Here is a 16892-nt window from a genome sequence, read left to right on the forward strand (position 1 = left end):
AGAATAAGGCGGAGGCTAATTTCATTCGGGTTAGGAATAATAAATGTAACTAGTTTTCTTTTTCACAAAACAAACATCTCAGACTTCACATCGTATTAAGTAACGATTATACTGAATTATGCATCATACGCTACTTATTTTCCTAACTCTACTCAGAAAGCCGGCACTCACACGTCAAAAGAAACTCCTCCTATGTAAGATTTAACTCTGTCACAACCACAGAAGTCCATCTGGGTTTCATGGTAGGGTCTACTGTCAAAAGAGCCCATACATGTCGAAGTAGACAGTGTTGAGAGCTGAACGTACATTAAAACATGGTCTATGGATTTCACAAGTTCTGGTTTGTTTTAAAATACTTTTTAAACTAAAAGCTGCAGAAACGTATTTCCTTGGTAGTCTACTGAAAACTCATGAGCAGCTAACGTTTTTAAATTTCTTAAGCTTTTTAATTTTCTTAAAAATATTTAAATGATCTTAGTATCTCATCTTTTTTGAAAAATAACCCAAAAAAAAAAAAAGATTACAAATCTTTTGTTTTAATCAGTGTGACCAAGGGCTTGTCATCAGGGCTGTAATCCTCATAGGCAATGGGAGTCACGTCGTACATCGCAGGCCGAGATTTCTTCCCAAACCTAGAATCACAGACAGAGCAGACCCTGGTTACATGAGTATTGAACCCTGGGTTCTACTAAAGGTAAGTGGTAAGAATGATTCAGTGAGAAACCATGACTCAAAACTTAGTAGGCAGAACAACCAAGAAAGTAGTTGTTCATGGACTCCCGGCCTACACACATTCACATATACATACCTACATACAACACACACACACACACACACACACACACACATTACAGGCATAACATACATATAATACACACATATATACTCCTATACCTACATGCAGCATACATACACTCACACAAGCATAAATACATCACATCAAAAAATAACATTCAAGAATCTAACTCTAAAGTGTATTCTTTAGCATGTATAAAAACTTGAGGCATCCTGATATTAACACTGAAGAGGAATAAACATTAGTCTTTAGTTCAGGAGGCAACGTGGATAAATGTTATAGCACCCAGTTTAAATGTTAGCGAGTCAGGCAGGACAACCCCACACCAGACTTAAGAAAATGTATATGCATTTCTCCTTTTCTTCAAGACCTATAAATAACTGGAGAGACAGTTGTGTGTTACATCCATTCTCATGACTGGCATGCACAATGGCAGGCAGTGGTCCCCAAGTAGCACTCAGACAGCTTCTCCCCTGGAGGTTTGGAGGGAAAATGCTGGAAAGACTCTGAGGTCATCTGAAATCCCAACACAAAATCACAGCAGAAAGAAATGACCAACAACAAATGTCCACAAATGCTGCCAGGGCTCACCATCAAATCCTACCCTCCAGTTCCCTCCGCCCCCGGGAGTATTCTTTTTTTCTGAGTACCAAGCTAGTGTCCCAACAGACCTATGCGTATTGACATTGTGACCTTGGCAGCAGGAGTGATGCCCAAAAGCCAGAGGAGTCAAAACTCCAAGCAATACTTTCTGCCAAACTAGTCTTCAGAGAGTAATTATTAAAACATGGCCAGATCAACTTCTGGGTGGTCTCTTCCCAGCTGAGACTTCACTTTCCCCAAAGCCTCTGGAGTGAAATAGTTTAAAGTCTTCCATGGGATCCTACCATCATTTCTTCTTCTTACATATGGCTTTAAAAAAAAATAACTTGTTTTACTTCCAATAGGGCTCATTAAAAAGAGATTAAAAAAAAAAAAAGAAAAAGAAAAAGAAAAACAGAAAAAAAGGACAGCCACCTTAAATGTTGAAAAGGTTAAGAAGGGTCCCCAGGAAATCAACCCCTCCCCCATCCTCTTCTCACTCTCTTTACTAACTTCTGAATGTCTGTTTTCACACATACAAAGATAAAAAGAGGGAGCAAGTGATGAATGGGAAAGAACACTCTTCAAATAATATTTGTTTTTGGGGGGGCAGGGGATGCTGGAAGACGGGTTTGAGACAAGGTCTCACTCTGTAGCCTAGGCTGGGCTGGAATTTGCTATACAGCCCAGGCTGGCCTCAAACTCATAGTAATCCTTCTTACTAAAATGTGTTGGCATTGATGTGAGGTCGGACCTCAGCACATAGCCTGTTAATCTGCCTGAGTGAGGCCCATGCCATACCCTAATGATTGCTAAATTCTATGCTTTTCCCAAGTGAAAACACAGGGAACTTCTCAAGGATAGAAAATGTTGACAAATTATTTTTCATAAGATAGCTAGATGCATTTATAACAATGATGATTTCGAAGGAAAAAACCAACAACTTGAGGGCTTCCTTTGCCCTAGCCTGGTGGCTCTGGGATATTTTCAGTGGAAACTTTGATGTGAGAATGAATCATATGCATTTAGCTAACTAAATTAATCGATTGTGTGGCCATATGAGAAGCATGCAAACAACTGAACAAGCTCAATGCATCCTTTTAAAGCCACTTGTTATATGGTTTCTGTTGGAAAAAGATTCTGTCTTCTTAAAGCCTGGAAAATTAGATGTCTCTGTGCCATGTTTTAAGAAGCAGTGATGCAAATGACTAAGAACTTTACGTGTCACCGTGGTGCTGAAGACTGATAAGGAAAGTTCGAGGAAGAGTGTTGCAGCTCCTCTGTGCGTGACAGCCAAAGGCTAGGCCCACTCACTTGCACATGTGCAAAGAGGATGTGTAAACAGGGCACCTTGCCTTGTGTTCAGACTCACTTGCTTGGCTGGGTGGCACAATGACAAGGAAACCAGCCACATGGGTCAGAAAGGGTCATGCTGGTGACAAAAGCTGGATGAGGTCAGACTCTCACACACCTAAGACAAGAAGAATGGAGCCACAGACTGGGAGCTGCCATCCCGGTATTTCAAGTCCCTAACTAGTGGGCACTCGTTTTCCTCAAGGTGGTGCATGAATGCCAAGGAGCAGTCATGTTGGAAGTCTAACTGCCGTCCATATCTCCTTTGTCCACAGAACTGGCCTTGTGCTCCCAATGTGTCCCTGTATACTGGCCACTCCAGAGGCTCTCCAGGGAGTAACTTTTTCATTTGTCCCTACTACATTTTCATCTACAAGCTCACACTCAAGAACCATACAATTTACCAAAATAAGCCAACGAAAAGGATAATATGTATATATACATATATACATATACACACACACTATCTTTCCATGTATTTATATAATGTTTTAAGTAAATTTACAATTTTGTATTGAACTCCATTTATAGCCATCCTGAGCCATATATGGCCAAGGATCTACAGGTGGGTGGGCCACCCTAGTTTGTCTCAGTATAAATACTATCAACATCACACCAGAATCTTAAACATACTTGGAAACCAGTCCTGAATGTCTAACTCGTTCTCTGAAGGAGCAAAAGATGGTTCAGCAAGTCATAAATAAGGCAGAAAAAAAAAAAACACACCCCACATTCTCCTAGCTCAGAGTCCCTGAAAGTGCTAAAATACCACCACAAATAATGTCAGGTGATTCTGATCATAAGCAAGGCCTGAATCTGAAAGTTTGGTATTTCCTTTCTTGTTTTCTGTGGGTAAATACTTCTAGGTGATAGACCCAGGCACCAACATGTGACCTCGCTGTCTAGACATGGCGAGCCATGGATCTGCCCCTGCTGATAGTGACAATCGCTCTACTATCTGAGCAAAGCACCTGTGGGACAGGTGGCTTCTGGGACAGAGGAAAGGAAATGCCTTCTCAACCCAGCTGATAGCTGACACCAGAGGTGCCTGATGTTTCTTGATCCCTCCTGAAGTCTCAGGTGACCCACTCACTTGGAATGTGTCTTGTGGCCACTGGGCCATGGTCATTCTAACTCAGTATCACTTCAGGGCTAGCAGCCAGGAAACAGCCTGTGAAATGGGCATTTGCCTCAGGCCATGTTTGGAAACTAGAGAGAAGGGAACATCAAAAGGACTGAGTTTGGCCATGCTCTTCCAAGAGTTTCCAGGAATAGAGAGCAAAGAAGGCCAATTTGCCAGAGCTCTTTATAGCAGGCTGCAGATCAGGTTGTAGCTACAGAGTCCTTCGGGCAAGAAATAACCCTGAATTCCAGATCCTTGGGAAGGTGTGCCCTTCCTGTGGACTGTTTCCTCTGTAACTACTACAGGACTCTGGAGCTCACTGGCTAAGATTATGCACTGTGAATTTTGATAAAGATGAGCAACGAATAGGAATCAGGTTTGTGATTGCTATCGAGTCTCTTCTTTCCTGCCTGAGTATTCAGTTATCTTCCCAGAGAGCTGTAGAAGCATCATACCCCACAGCATTCCTCTCAAATGGTCTGGACCCAATGTGCCATATTCTGCCACGTAGGGAGTGAGGGGTCACAAAGGCTCTTAGCCACAGATCCTCTGAGATAGATAACTCTCATGTCTGGGTCCCCAAACATCCAAGTATAATGAGATTTATACTCTTCTTCCTCCTCTGAGCTAACTCCTTCTGGGAGTACAAGAGAGGAGACTTTAGCACCAAGGAAACTTGTCAGTTCTCCACTCTTCTTTGCATCCTTTGCCTCCAGCCCAGTGATTTAGGATACTGGAACTAGTGCTGTTGGCTAGGACCATAGTACTTGGGGACTCACACAAGACAAAACATCCTATGCCAACACAAACTGAGATCATCTATGCATGTCAGACCTCAGATTTTAGTGACATTTGCTATGTATCAGGACCCGTTGGAGAGGCAGGACTGAAAGGAGAGGTTTACATAAAAAGTGGGGCTTGTGTGGACTGACCCTGGGCTTCCTGGGAGCTGGGTTGCTGGAGCTGACCCTGAGAGGAAGCATCCAGGTACACAGCCATGTGGGTGGGTCATGAGTCTACTAGTTCCTCTCCTGCACAGCCAGAAGCCCAGGGTGTGGCTCCCAGTGAGGCATTGAGGCAGATGCTCCAAGTCATCCAAATTCACATCTCTGGCTCCTCTCCCTGGAAACAGGCTCTATTCCTGTTTCTACTGCAACAAAGTCACTATAAAGTGTGAAACCAGGATTGGGGAACTTCCCTTTGGGGGAGGAAGACTCTGAACCTCCTGTCTCCTGCTGCCACTCTACAGATTTGGGGCCTGTTTGTGTCTTTACTGACACACTATCCTAATAAAGAAAATACTGCCAACAGTTTCCACAGCTGCCCTCTCCATTCCAACCCCAGGGAGCTGGAGAGATGTCTCCATGGTTAAGAGCTCTTGCTGCTTTCATAAAGAACTAGAGTTTGGCTCCAGGCAGCTCAAAACCACCTATAATTCCAGCCCCCTGGGAATACAATACCCTGTCCTGGGCTCTATGTATATCTTCACACATGCACATGTACACAGACACACAAACTCACACATGCACATACACATGTGAACACACGTGCGCGGGCGCGCGGGCGCGCGCGCGCGCGCACACACACACACACACACGTAAAACCTAAAATGTATCTTTATTTTAAAACTTGGTACAGTGACTTTCTGAATTGCATGTTTCAGATCATTCCATCAACACAATTGCCATGTTCTTTAAGGAGGTGAGTGGAGGGAACTGCACTTGTGGAAGGTTGAGTGATTGGATGGAATGCAGTCAGGAAATGGGGTAAATACACTTCCAATCACACTATGCTTCTGCTCTCCCTCTCGTACACCAACTCCTGACTTTCCTCCAGGAAACAGCTCTGAATTCCAAAACACAAACTCTAAGCATCAGGTGACAGTGACTCATCATGACTTCTGTAGGCCCTGAAATCCAAGAGGATAATCTATATTCATTGTGACTGCTTTAAAAGCAAGATAGAAATTAGGCTAAGGGGATCTCTCAGTAAAACACTTACCTTGACAACAGATGACTTAAATTCAATCCTAGAACCCACATAAAAATGCTAGGCATGGCGGCATGGGCCTGTAGTCACCAGGGAGGCAGAGACAACAAGATTCCTAGAGCATCTGGCTGGCCAATCCAGACCAAATTGGTGAGCACCAGGCCTCTAACTTGAGACACCCTGTCTGTTCCAAAGGAACTAAACAGCATCTGAAGATGATGCAGGTTACTCTCAGGCCTACATGCACACACACACACACACACACACATACACACACACAGAAGTGACATGTATAGACATCCATACATACGCATGCACACACAGAGACATATTTTTAAAAAATGTTCAATGCACCGTAATGAAAAATCATATGTATACAGTTGCACATCAGCACAAATTAAATGAATGAATACATTCAGAGTAAACAAAGCTAGCCACAGGTTTAAAGGGCTGCTCATGAAATGGGCTAGAGCTCTGTCTTCAGTCTGTGTTTTTTTTTTTTAAGACCCTCCCTTGTGGCTGTACAGTCCTAATGATAGCATAACTGGGATCCCAGGTATGATGTCTCCCTTACTGCAGACCCCCAGAGCTTACCTGGCATGCCGGATGGACGCGATGGCATTGCTGAACTCACTGTCAATGCTGCGGCAGTTGTAGAATTCCTCATAGGCTGGCCGGGAGGAGCCCTGGTACTCAATGCGGCTGATGCGACAGATGCCCACAATCAGGATGATGAGCATGAGCACAAAGGCCACACAGAGGGCTCCGATGATGATGTAGAGTGAGTGCCGGGGCATGTTGGTGAGGCTCTCGGCCATGTGCCCAGACTTCCACTGCAGGTCTGAGGGCAGAGACAGCAATGGCACAGGATAAATTGTCACAGTCAGCGTGCTACAGCACTAACTCCACATATGGGTCATCGAAACTAGGAAAGATTATTTTCTGTGAATAATCCAAATCAAAATTTAATATCTTTAACATTAAGGGTCGCTGACAAATTACAAAGAAAAACCAAGAATACATTCATTTTGGTTTGGATGTGAAATGTCACCAAAGCACCATGTGTTAGAACACTTGGTTCCCAGTTGACGAATGCGTTCGGGAAGGATGTGGAACCTTTAAGAGACAGAGCCTTACTAGAAGTCTGGAGTCACTGTGGGGGGTGGGGCTTGAGGTTTTTTACCACAGCCCCACTTCCTGTTCACACTCTGTTTCCTGACTACCTGTGCTTCCCCTGCCCCCACTGTGATGGACTGTCTCTCCTCTGACTGAGAGCCAAAGTAAAGCCTTCCTTCCAGATGTTGCTTCTCTTCATAGCCAGAAAAGTAGTTAATTCCCTAGTCATTTTTGAAACACAATTCTTCTACGTTTTGAAAATATTATTTCAAAATGGTGGAAACCACAATTGACAAGAACACAGAAATGAAGGCTGCAAAATACTTGACCCTTCCAGTGAACTTAAAGGTAGAACTTCACCCCCGATACGGCCACTTTAGACTCCCTGCTGAGGAATTAGCCCTGTAAATGAGTAAAGCTCTGTGTGTAAGAATATTCATCCTTGGGTCATAATATTTAAGTGTTAAATTATCAACCATCACATATTTACAAACAGCTCAGAAAATAAGGTCAGGCCCCATGTAGTTACCTCTCAGAGCCAATAAATAGTAATAGTTTATCATTTAGCTTAATATTTCTTTCACGTGTTTTCAAAAATAAATAACATTTTGCAGAGAAAGATAAGGTCTCCCACTCTTGTGTCCTCTCATCATCCCCAGCCCCAAAACAATTTACAAGGGTCAGAAGAAAGAAAACTATCCAAATAGTCAACTCTTAGTGAGGCAGAAAGAAGGATATTCATTAAACAGTACAACCAAATAAAGGAAATCTGTCAAATGAGACATACTCATATGGTACAAATAATTCAGCAAACACAGTGAGTTTAAAATAGTCACTGGGACACTGAAAAGCTCAAAGTAGGGTCATAACACCAGCAAGTTTTCACTGCTTCCCTAGTGGACAAAGATCTTTAGAAACATCTCCTTTAATCATAACTGCCAGAACATATATCATTTCCCCCATCTCACCCCCACAAAAGAAGCAGCCTGGGAAGCGGACATCCCTTTAGGAGAAGCAAGGTAGAAGCTGAGGTTTGCACGTCCAGTGGGCATCAACAGTGACTGCCGATAGAATACAAGGCTATAAATGATTTTAGGGTCATTGGTATGCTTTTCAATCCTCTTTAGAAATAATGATCTATTCTTTTTATAAGTGAGAGACGAACAGTAAGTTGTTGATGTAAACACCCATTAGAGAAACTCCACACAGCTGTTGGAAGAGCACAGGCTTTCTGATCACAACAGCCTCACTTTAATCCCAGCTCCAATATGTGATCCACATCCCTGAGCCTCTGTCCCTTCCTGTGCAACAGGGAAGCATCAACTTCTGTCGTGAGGATAAACTAGAAAACTGTGAAAAAGCAAATGAGAAAAGGCACTTGGGAGTGGTTCTTCCATAGGGACAGCCGAAATGCTGGAAGGAAAGAAGGACAAAGGAGAGTACACTCTCCTGTGAGGCGGATGCTTTGGGCTGAGGATTTTAAAACATTAGCTGCCCCTGACCTTCCATCAGCCTCTGTCGACAGGGACAAATTGGAAGGACTGGATGTCACCTCTGGTTGGCATTGGTTGGTAATGTCGGATGATGTCCTCTTTGCAAACCTGCATACAAATGGAAATGTCTGGCCATTATGAACAGGATGCAAAAGGAAAGTGCAAATAGGTTTTCCTATTACCCCCATTACCCTGCAGGGTCATCGCTGCCATGGTAAGTCTTTCCCTGGTGTCTAGATAAAGGATCCAGAGAAGGGTGTGGATAGGAACACATGTCAAGGCACTTTTCACTAACCTAGTTATGGGAGAATACTATCACACACTCAGCTACATCTTCAATGATCAGTGATCATGCCCTCTGAGAATCAACTATTCTTGACCATGAAAAGGACATTTTGAAGGTGCACACACAAACCAACAGGCAGGGGCTAGGCCTATGGGCCCATTTTCCTAGAGGTCTAACAGAAAAGTGGGCCCTGCTCTTGGCCTTGAAGCTTCTAGAAATCCCAAAGAGATGGGATAAATGAAGAGTCTTCTTAACCTGCCATCAGATCTTCTATCCCTGAAAATCTTGTGGAGGCTGTGACATCTGGTTTGACATTTACATCCAAGACTGCCTGCCCAGTGGCTAAGGAGCAGAGGGAGCTCAGAAAGCTACTGTACCCTCAGGGTACACACTCCTCAGCGGAGTCAATACACAGAGACAAGGAGAGCAATGGAACACTGCAAAGATATAGTCTGCACAGACGGCAGAAGGTGTTTTATGAAACCAGAACTGAGGCTCGCTCACCAAGTCAGCAGCCCTTTCTCTTGGCAACAGCTACTGCCTGCTTGGAGAGACGCCTCTGTTTTCTGGCTGAAAAAGTAAGTGTGGTTCACTTGATTTCCAAGTATTATAGCATCCATTCCCTTAAAATTTCAGCAGCAGGCTGGAGTCCAAAGCTCAACAGAACATGTTTTATCATCCACTTAGCAACAACACGAGGGTGGCCAAAGTGGTTTCGACTCCACCCCGTGGAGTGCTCAGATCTGATGGCCACAGAGGATCAGAATTTTTTAAAATTGTGTGTGTGTGTGTGTGTGTGTGTGTGCGCGCGCGCATGCGCACGCTAGCATGCATGTCATAGCACAAGTAGCGGCAAAGGACAACTTCCACCACGGTATTGTTCTCTTTCTACCATGTAAATCCTGAGTATAACACTCAGCAGGTACCTTTATCCGAGGAGCCTTCTCTCTAGCCCTCACAGGAGTTCTCAGTGAGCTTTTGAGCTTTACGACTGTTCTGTGTGTAAAGAACACGCACATCATATTGACTATGACACACAAGTTCACACTCACATGAGAACCACTGTGAAAGAAAACATTGAGCCTCATCCCATGATCGGTACAGCATCATCCTGTGTGTGATGAGTTGCCCACAGTTGCATGTCCCTCCATTTCCACCACATCTCAGTATTTGCATTCGAGGTGTTTAGACAGTAAAGAAAAATCTATCACAATTTCTCAAAAAAAAAAAAAAAAAAAAAAAAAAAAAGCTGTTTTTCTTTATCCCCTGCCTTCATCTTTAAAGCTATATCCATCTTTACTGTCATCTGAAATGTTCTTGACAGGAGTAAAGGTGGCTGCTTTGCAAACTAATTGGTTTAGTAGCCAGCCTGGATCGGCATAATCTAACACCCAGCCTGAGAGGCATTGAATGTACCCTCGCCAGGTGGCTGCAAATGCCATCTCCCATGCAGGCTCCATCTTCATAAGGCATCGATTTTCCACATCCCCTGAGTCCCATTGCATGAATCATTTACTGTGCTGGCTACAGCCCAGCCTGGAGACGAAATCTTAAACCTGAACATGCAGAATGGGATTATCTCATGGGCCCCAGCAGGTGTTCAACCAGGAATGCTCACTCAAGAGCTGTTTGGGGAAAATTTCATAAATGCCCCACTTGTAAGTTTCAAGAATCATCTGCATCTTTCGTTTAAATTTGTCTGAAGTTCTGTGTTTTTCAAAGGGTGTTTACATTGAACATTTTAGAACTGCTGGGAGCTGGGTAGAGAAGCTGTTCAAGGTGAAACAGGCAAGCTGATGACAAAATCAAATCTATCAAATTAGACTTCACCTTATTTGCATAATTTATTCTAAAATAAATTGCCCATATCTATTTTGTAATTTATCTTAGTGAACATAGCTACGCTGGTTAATTTACTCATCCATGTGATTTAAAAAGAGACTAGAAAGGAGTGTATTTGTGATGATGTCATTAAACAATTCTTAAGGTCATCTGCTGCCTACAACCACAAGGAAAGATTTCAAGTAATGTCATGTTTTCCACAGCTGAAGGTGAACCGTCAAAAAAAGCATCAATGAGCCTGAGAAAAGTTAGCAGTCACTGTAGATGGGAAAGTGTGCTGATTCGAATGAAAATGGCCCCCACAGGCTCACAGGGAGTGGCACTATTTGAGAGAGAGGAAGAGAGAGAGAGAGAGAGAGCACCGAATTCTAACCACTAGACCACCAGAGAAGAGTGGCACTATTTGAAAAGATTAGGAGGCATGGCCTGTTAGAGGAAGTGTGTCACTGAGGGTGGGCTTGGAGGTCTCAGAAGCCCAAGCCAGGCCTAGAGTCACTCTCTCTTCCTGCTTCCCACGGATCTGGATGAAGAAATCTCTGCTTTCTCCAGCACCACGTCTGCCTGTGTGCCACCATGCTTCCCGCCATGATGATAATGGACTGAACTTCTGAAACTGTTTAAGTGAGCACCAACTAGATGCTTTCCTTTACAAGAGTTGCTGAGGTCATGGTGTCTCTTCACAGCAACAGAACAGTGACTGAGACATAGTGGAACATTCTCCTCCTTCCTAAAAACCCATTCACAGAACTAGGACTTGAGTGCTCATTGTGATGAAGCCTGAAGAAAGTCAGGGGAGATGTAAACTCTTGGAGGCTCGGGCCTTTTGACAGATACAAGCATCAGCAAACTGTTGCCAAATAGTGAAAGTATAGGCATGGCAAGGCAGAATGGGGGAGAGTGTACAGAAACAGGGGAAGGGACAGGGTGCTCATTTAAATGTCAAGAGAGCCTGTACAATGGAGACACTGGACACAAATGAGGAATGAAGAAGAGAAGAGGGAAGACTACCCCAGGCAAAGGAGCAGAATACGGCCAGGCCTGTCGCAGAAGAGCAGGAAAAAAGATCAAAGGAGGTCAGCATGAAGAGACTGAGGCCTGGACAAGCACAGTGAAGAGGGAGGTACCTCCCTAGGGCGCCCTCCCCAAGATCTTGAGGCAATTCATGAGGGTTTCCTTATTTTTACAGTCCTGGACATGGCTGGATGTAGTGCTGTGGAATAATCCTTCTGGACATTGTGTAAATTACACTGTGATTGGTTTAATAAATAAGCTGATTGGCCAATAGCTGCACAGGATAAGATCAGGTGAGAACCAGACTGGGGAGAACTCTGGAAAGAAAAAGGGAGGAATCAGAAGAGTCACCAAGAGATGAAGAGGGAGCAAGATATAGGACAGGTAAAGCCACAAGCCACTTGACAGCACATGGATTAATAGAAATGGCTTAAGTTGTAAGAGCTAGTTAGTAATAAGCCTGAGCTACAAGCCAAGCATTTATAACTAATATTGAGTCTCCATCTTGGTTATTTGGGAACTTGTGGGTGGTAAAGAAAAGTCTACCTACAGTAAAGGTGTTTTGCGTGCATGTGTACATGTGTGCAAGTGTGCATACAGGATTCCTGGAAGCCGGAATAGGGTTCAGGTTGCCAGGAACTGGAGTTATAGACTGTTGTGAGCTGGCATATAAGAGCTGAGAACCAAACCACCTCTGAAATAGCAGCTAGTTCTCTTTACAGCTCAGCCATGTCTCCAGCCCCCACCGTCTTACTGTGTGTGCATTTAGATGAGTCTCACTTTGTGGTATTTTAAAGAGGTTTTGTGCTTTTACTTGCTTTTCTCCTCCATATCTTTATCTAATTCTGTCTATAAAGAGCATTTGACTGCAAATTTTTCCATTCAAGGGAAACATCTTTCTTTTCTTCTATTTCTATCTTGTTCTCTGTGTTTCCTCTTTTTCATTTCTTCCTACATTTAACAGTATTCTATTACTTTTAATACTATCATCTTTTAATTATTTTATTTCCCTTATAGCTTCCTAATTTTCCTTCTGAACTTTGTCATTAATGAGAAGTCACTTTTTATATTCCTTTTCTTTAAATTAATTTCTCTTACTCCTCTCTACATCTTTCTCCACCCACCTCCCTTCTTTCTCCTGATTATCAAACCTTGCTTCTCTCCCCGGTTTCTTCTCCTTTCTCTGCTCCTTCCTTATCTCATTCATTTACTATTTCACACTTATTTATTGCAAAAAAATTTAGTTTCATAACATGCAATGCAGTGGTTTTGCCATTTTCAGCTTTATAATAATTGGTGATATATTGATATGCCATAATTGATTTTAAGTTTATTTCTGTATTTTGTATAGTGTTATGTAGTTTCTAAAAACAGTTTGTTCTCTTTCCACCTAGTTGTACTGAGGAATTGAGCCTTCTAGAGTAGGCTGTTCAATAAAAAGACAACACGCCTCCCAAACCCAGAAGAGATATCCAAACCAACAAATGTACAGATTACAACAACAACACAAAAAAGTGGGAGAAACACAAGAAAACAAGGCAACATGATTTTCCCAAATGTTCCTAACTCTAACGCCACTGAACTCACTTAAGTGGCTAAAGTACCAAGTAAAGATTTCAAAATAGTTCTGGTAAGAATGATGAGTGATCTGTGAAAGAACACAAACAGATGAATCCAGTCCACTGGAGAGGAAAGTCAGCAGCATGGAGGTAGAATGGGAGGAAAAGCCAGGAAAATGAACGAGAATATCAACAATATGGAAGAAAAAGTCGGCAACACAGAAGAAAGTCTCAGCAAGTAAATTAAGATCCTGAAAAAATAAAAATAAACAAAAGGAAATGTTGGAAACAAAAAATTCTTAAAAACACAATGGAATGCATGACCAATAGTCACAACCAATCAGGAAAAGAAACTCTTAAGGGGTGGAGGGCAAAGTTAATGAAATACTACAATCAAACATCTATAACAAAAAGTAAATAAATTAAAAGAACATGACCACAAGATCTAAAAACTCTAGGATATGGTCAAGAGACCAAACCTAAGAATCCATTTGCTGAAGGAGTTGAGATTAACATGAAAAGCATAGCAAATGTAGCCAACAAAATTATAGCAGAAAATTTGAAAAGAATAAGACATTCAAACACAAGAGGCATCTAGAACCCCAAGTGGACATGACCAAAGAAGAATATCTCCACATCAGATTACAGTCAAGATGTCAAAAATACAACCCAAAGAAACACTATTAAAAGCTATAAGAGAAAACAACCCTACAAATGCAAAAATGTCCGAATAACCTCAGATCTCTCATCAGCAACCCTCAAAACCAGGGAATCATGAAAAATATACTTCAAGCCCTAAAAGTGATAAATGTCTATCCAGATTGCTACACCCAGTAAAGAGTACATGAACATCAGCCTAGGAAGGGTTAACACCAATCCCAATTCTAGATGGGAACATACTAACTTTATCAATTCAGGAGACAGTGGTCTCTTGAATTTGCATCTTAGAAGATTTGTGTAATACAAAATGGGCATAACTATGCTTAACACACAAAGGAGGCAGTAACAGTTAGAATCAATCCACAGAAGAACTACACAAAGGTTCCTTACATATTAGTACCGCTTTTACTCTTGAAATAAAATTTAGAACCTTTGGCTTGGTAAAATCATGCATCTACATCATGGACAAAAATAAAAACTTCAGCCCTCTTACAAATTTAGGGAATGATCACAAACAGACTCATCTTCTCATGTTCAAGTGTACCTCCTAATCAGTAATATCTTCACAGAAGATTGGTCAGAGATAATGGAGGAAGTTATCAGAATGGAAATAAGGTCATGCTTAGTCAGTACCTCAAGAGAGGCTAAAGCAAGAAGACTGTAAGTCTAAGGTCAGTCTGGATTTCATAGTGAGACCATCTCTTCTAGCAAAAAAATAAAAAATAAAAATGGAGTCACATATGCCAACCCTTTCAAGAGTTACTAAAGCCAAGATGCTCTGGTGAGGTGGCTCTTATGCATGGCTACCAGACACTATCTTCTCCTATTGGCTCTTTGCTTTATTCTTTTTATAATAATTGCCTCAAGTATGGGCATATTTCAGGAATTTTCTCATCAAATCCCTCATGATGAAGGTCTAAAAACAAATTGTAACCATTCTGGTATGAAAGAAAGTACTCTAAAGTGAGATACTTGTATCTCTCCTTTTGGCTATCATACTATTACAACAGTGGACCCCAAGGAATTGTAATTTTCCTGGGAATCTCTCTCTGGATGAAGGGGATACCCAAGCCCTGCTGTGGTCAGAAGAGGAATTTGGCTATCAAGAAAAGATATAGGTTTGACACCTTGTCAGACCACCTTGAGGAATTTGGCTATCAAGAAAAGATACAGGTTTGACACCTTGTCAGACCACCTCGTAGAACAGACTAGAACTGAGACACTGATGTCAAAGACGAGAGGGACCATACCTTGACCAGGACAGCTCAGGTATTGTTCCTCCAGAGCCACCCACTTTGGTTTGGTTTTGTTGTTCGCTTGTTTGTTTTTGAGACAGGGTCTCTATTTGGGACTTGTGGGTCATGGATTTGGCTGTTAACTGGCCAGCAAACCCGAGGGATCTTCATGTGTCTGCCTTCAAAGCATTAGGGTTATAAATATATGCCACTACACATGGCTTCCTGTGTAGGTGATAAGGCTCTAAACTCAGGTCTGCATACTTTTCCAGAAATCACTGGCTGAGCCATCCCTCCAAGCCCAGTTACTCTTGTCCTTCAGAGGACAGCAGCGGTGAGAGGGTTCAGGAAGAAGCACTTTGCATACCACTCCAATGCAGAGAATCATGTGGGATTGGGGGGTAGCACTCCCAGAGCCAGCCTGGTTGGATAAGATGCAACCTTACCACCCTGAGTAAATATGAAAAATGCCTTTCAATGGTACATATTTGTCAGCTTTCAAAACAGATAAAAACAAAATCCCATGCCCGTCATTGTCACCTCCATCAGGGTGCTACACTGTTCTAGTACCTCAGACCCTGATCCTGACATTTCCAATGTCACGTTGTTCACTCACAGCCCAGTGCTTTTCACATCTATCCATGTTCATCCTTACTCGACTTTTCTTCTTCAAGCAATTGAAGGACCCTGCTATATTCAAAGATACTTGAAAAACACAAAGGCAGCGTGAATTCGAATCCTGTGTGGCTTTTTAGACTTTCCAAAGCAGAGGCTGCATTTTTATTTATTTTTTTTATGGCATTCTAACACTTGTCTGTGAAGCACACTTTTTGGCTGACTGAGTAACAGTGAACTTTGGATGACATCTGAAGATGCTCATCGCCAGTGGAAAGGCTGGATGCAATCTCAAGGAACAGGCATGGTGGAAAACAAGAGACAAAAGTACTAATTGGACTCTAGAGATGGGGATGACTGAAATGGTCCCTCTGAGCCACAGGACCTCACTGTCATTGGTATAAGGGTTTTCTGGTCATTGTTAGCATCCTCTTCTTGCTGAAGGAAAAACACAAACTAAGTAGCCCACAGATGAAATACTTACGGATTTCACAGTTTGCTCCCACCCAGCCATGAGGGCAGTGGCAGGTGTAACCATTGGGCTGGTCCAAGCAGGTTCCAGCATGATGACAAGGGTTACTGTCACATTCATTGATGTCAATGTCACATTCTTCACCTAGGAAGATAAAGAAAAGTAACAGTGATTAGCTGCACCCATATCACCTATGAGTTCCTTGATAAAGGAAAGGAAGGAGAGAGAGAAAGACAGAGGGAGGAAGGTAGGGAGGGAGGGAGGGTGGGAGAAAAGGAAGGAAGAAAAGAAGGAAGAAAGGAAGGAAGAAAGGAAGGAATGAAGGACTGGAGAGATGGGTCTGTGGTTAAGAGAACTGGCTATTCTTTCAGGGGACCTAGGTTAAATTCCCAGCACCCACATGGCAGCTCACAACTATCTCTAACTCCAGTTCCAAGGGATCTTGGACTTACACAGACATATATGTGGATGAAACACCAAAGCATGTCAAATAAAGAATGAATAAATTAAAAAAGGAAGGAAGGAAGGGAGAAAGAAGGAAGGAAGGAAGGAAGGAAGAAAAAAAGAAAGAAAGAAAGAAAAAGAAAGAAAGAAAGCGAAAACTCAGGCTAATGATCACATAGCCCAGCCTACTATTTGCACAAAGTAAGGAACCCTTGGAAAATTCCAGACAAGGAATTTTTCACTTTTAAGTAAAACTGAATAGAGAAAAGGCATTGCTAAGAAGACTCTCTATTTGAACCCATGAAGTAAAGTTATT

The 16892-nt window shown here is 42.4% G+C and overlaps 1 protein-coding gene across 1 annotated transcript in view; it reads right to left on the reverse strand.

Moving 5' to 3' along the window:
• Positions 1–356: 356 nt before the first annotated feature.
• Positions 357–16892, reverse strand: part of Dner (delta/notch like EGF repeat containing) — a 272217-nt gene continuing 255681 nt past the window's right edge. The window contains exons 11-13 of the mRNA XM_051190607.1: positions 16145–16276; positions 6438–6684; positions 357–632 (exon numbers count right to left, since the gene is read on the reverse strand). Coding sequence (XP_051046564.1) covers positions 521–632; positions 6438–6684; positions 16145–16276 — 491 coding nt within the window. The 3' untranslated portion in view covers positions 357–520. The remainder of the gene's footprint in view (positions 633–6437; positions 6685–16144; positions 16277–16892) is intronic.

Source organism: Phodopus roborovskii, unplaced genomic scaffold, assembly GCF_943737965.1.
Source record: "Phodopus roborovskii unplaced genomic scaffold, PHOROB, whole genome shotgun sequence".
In the NCBI taxonomy this organism is placed as follows: Eukaryota; Metazoa; Chordata; class Mammalia; order Rodentia; family Cricetidae; genus Phodopus; species Phodopus roborovskii.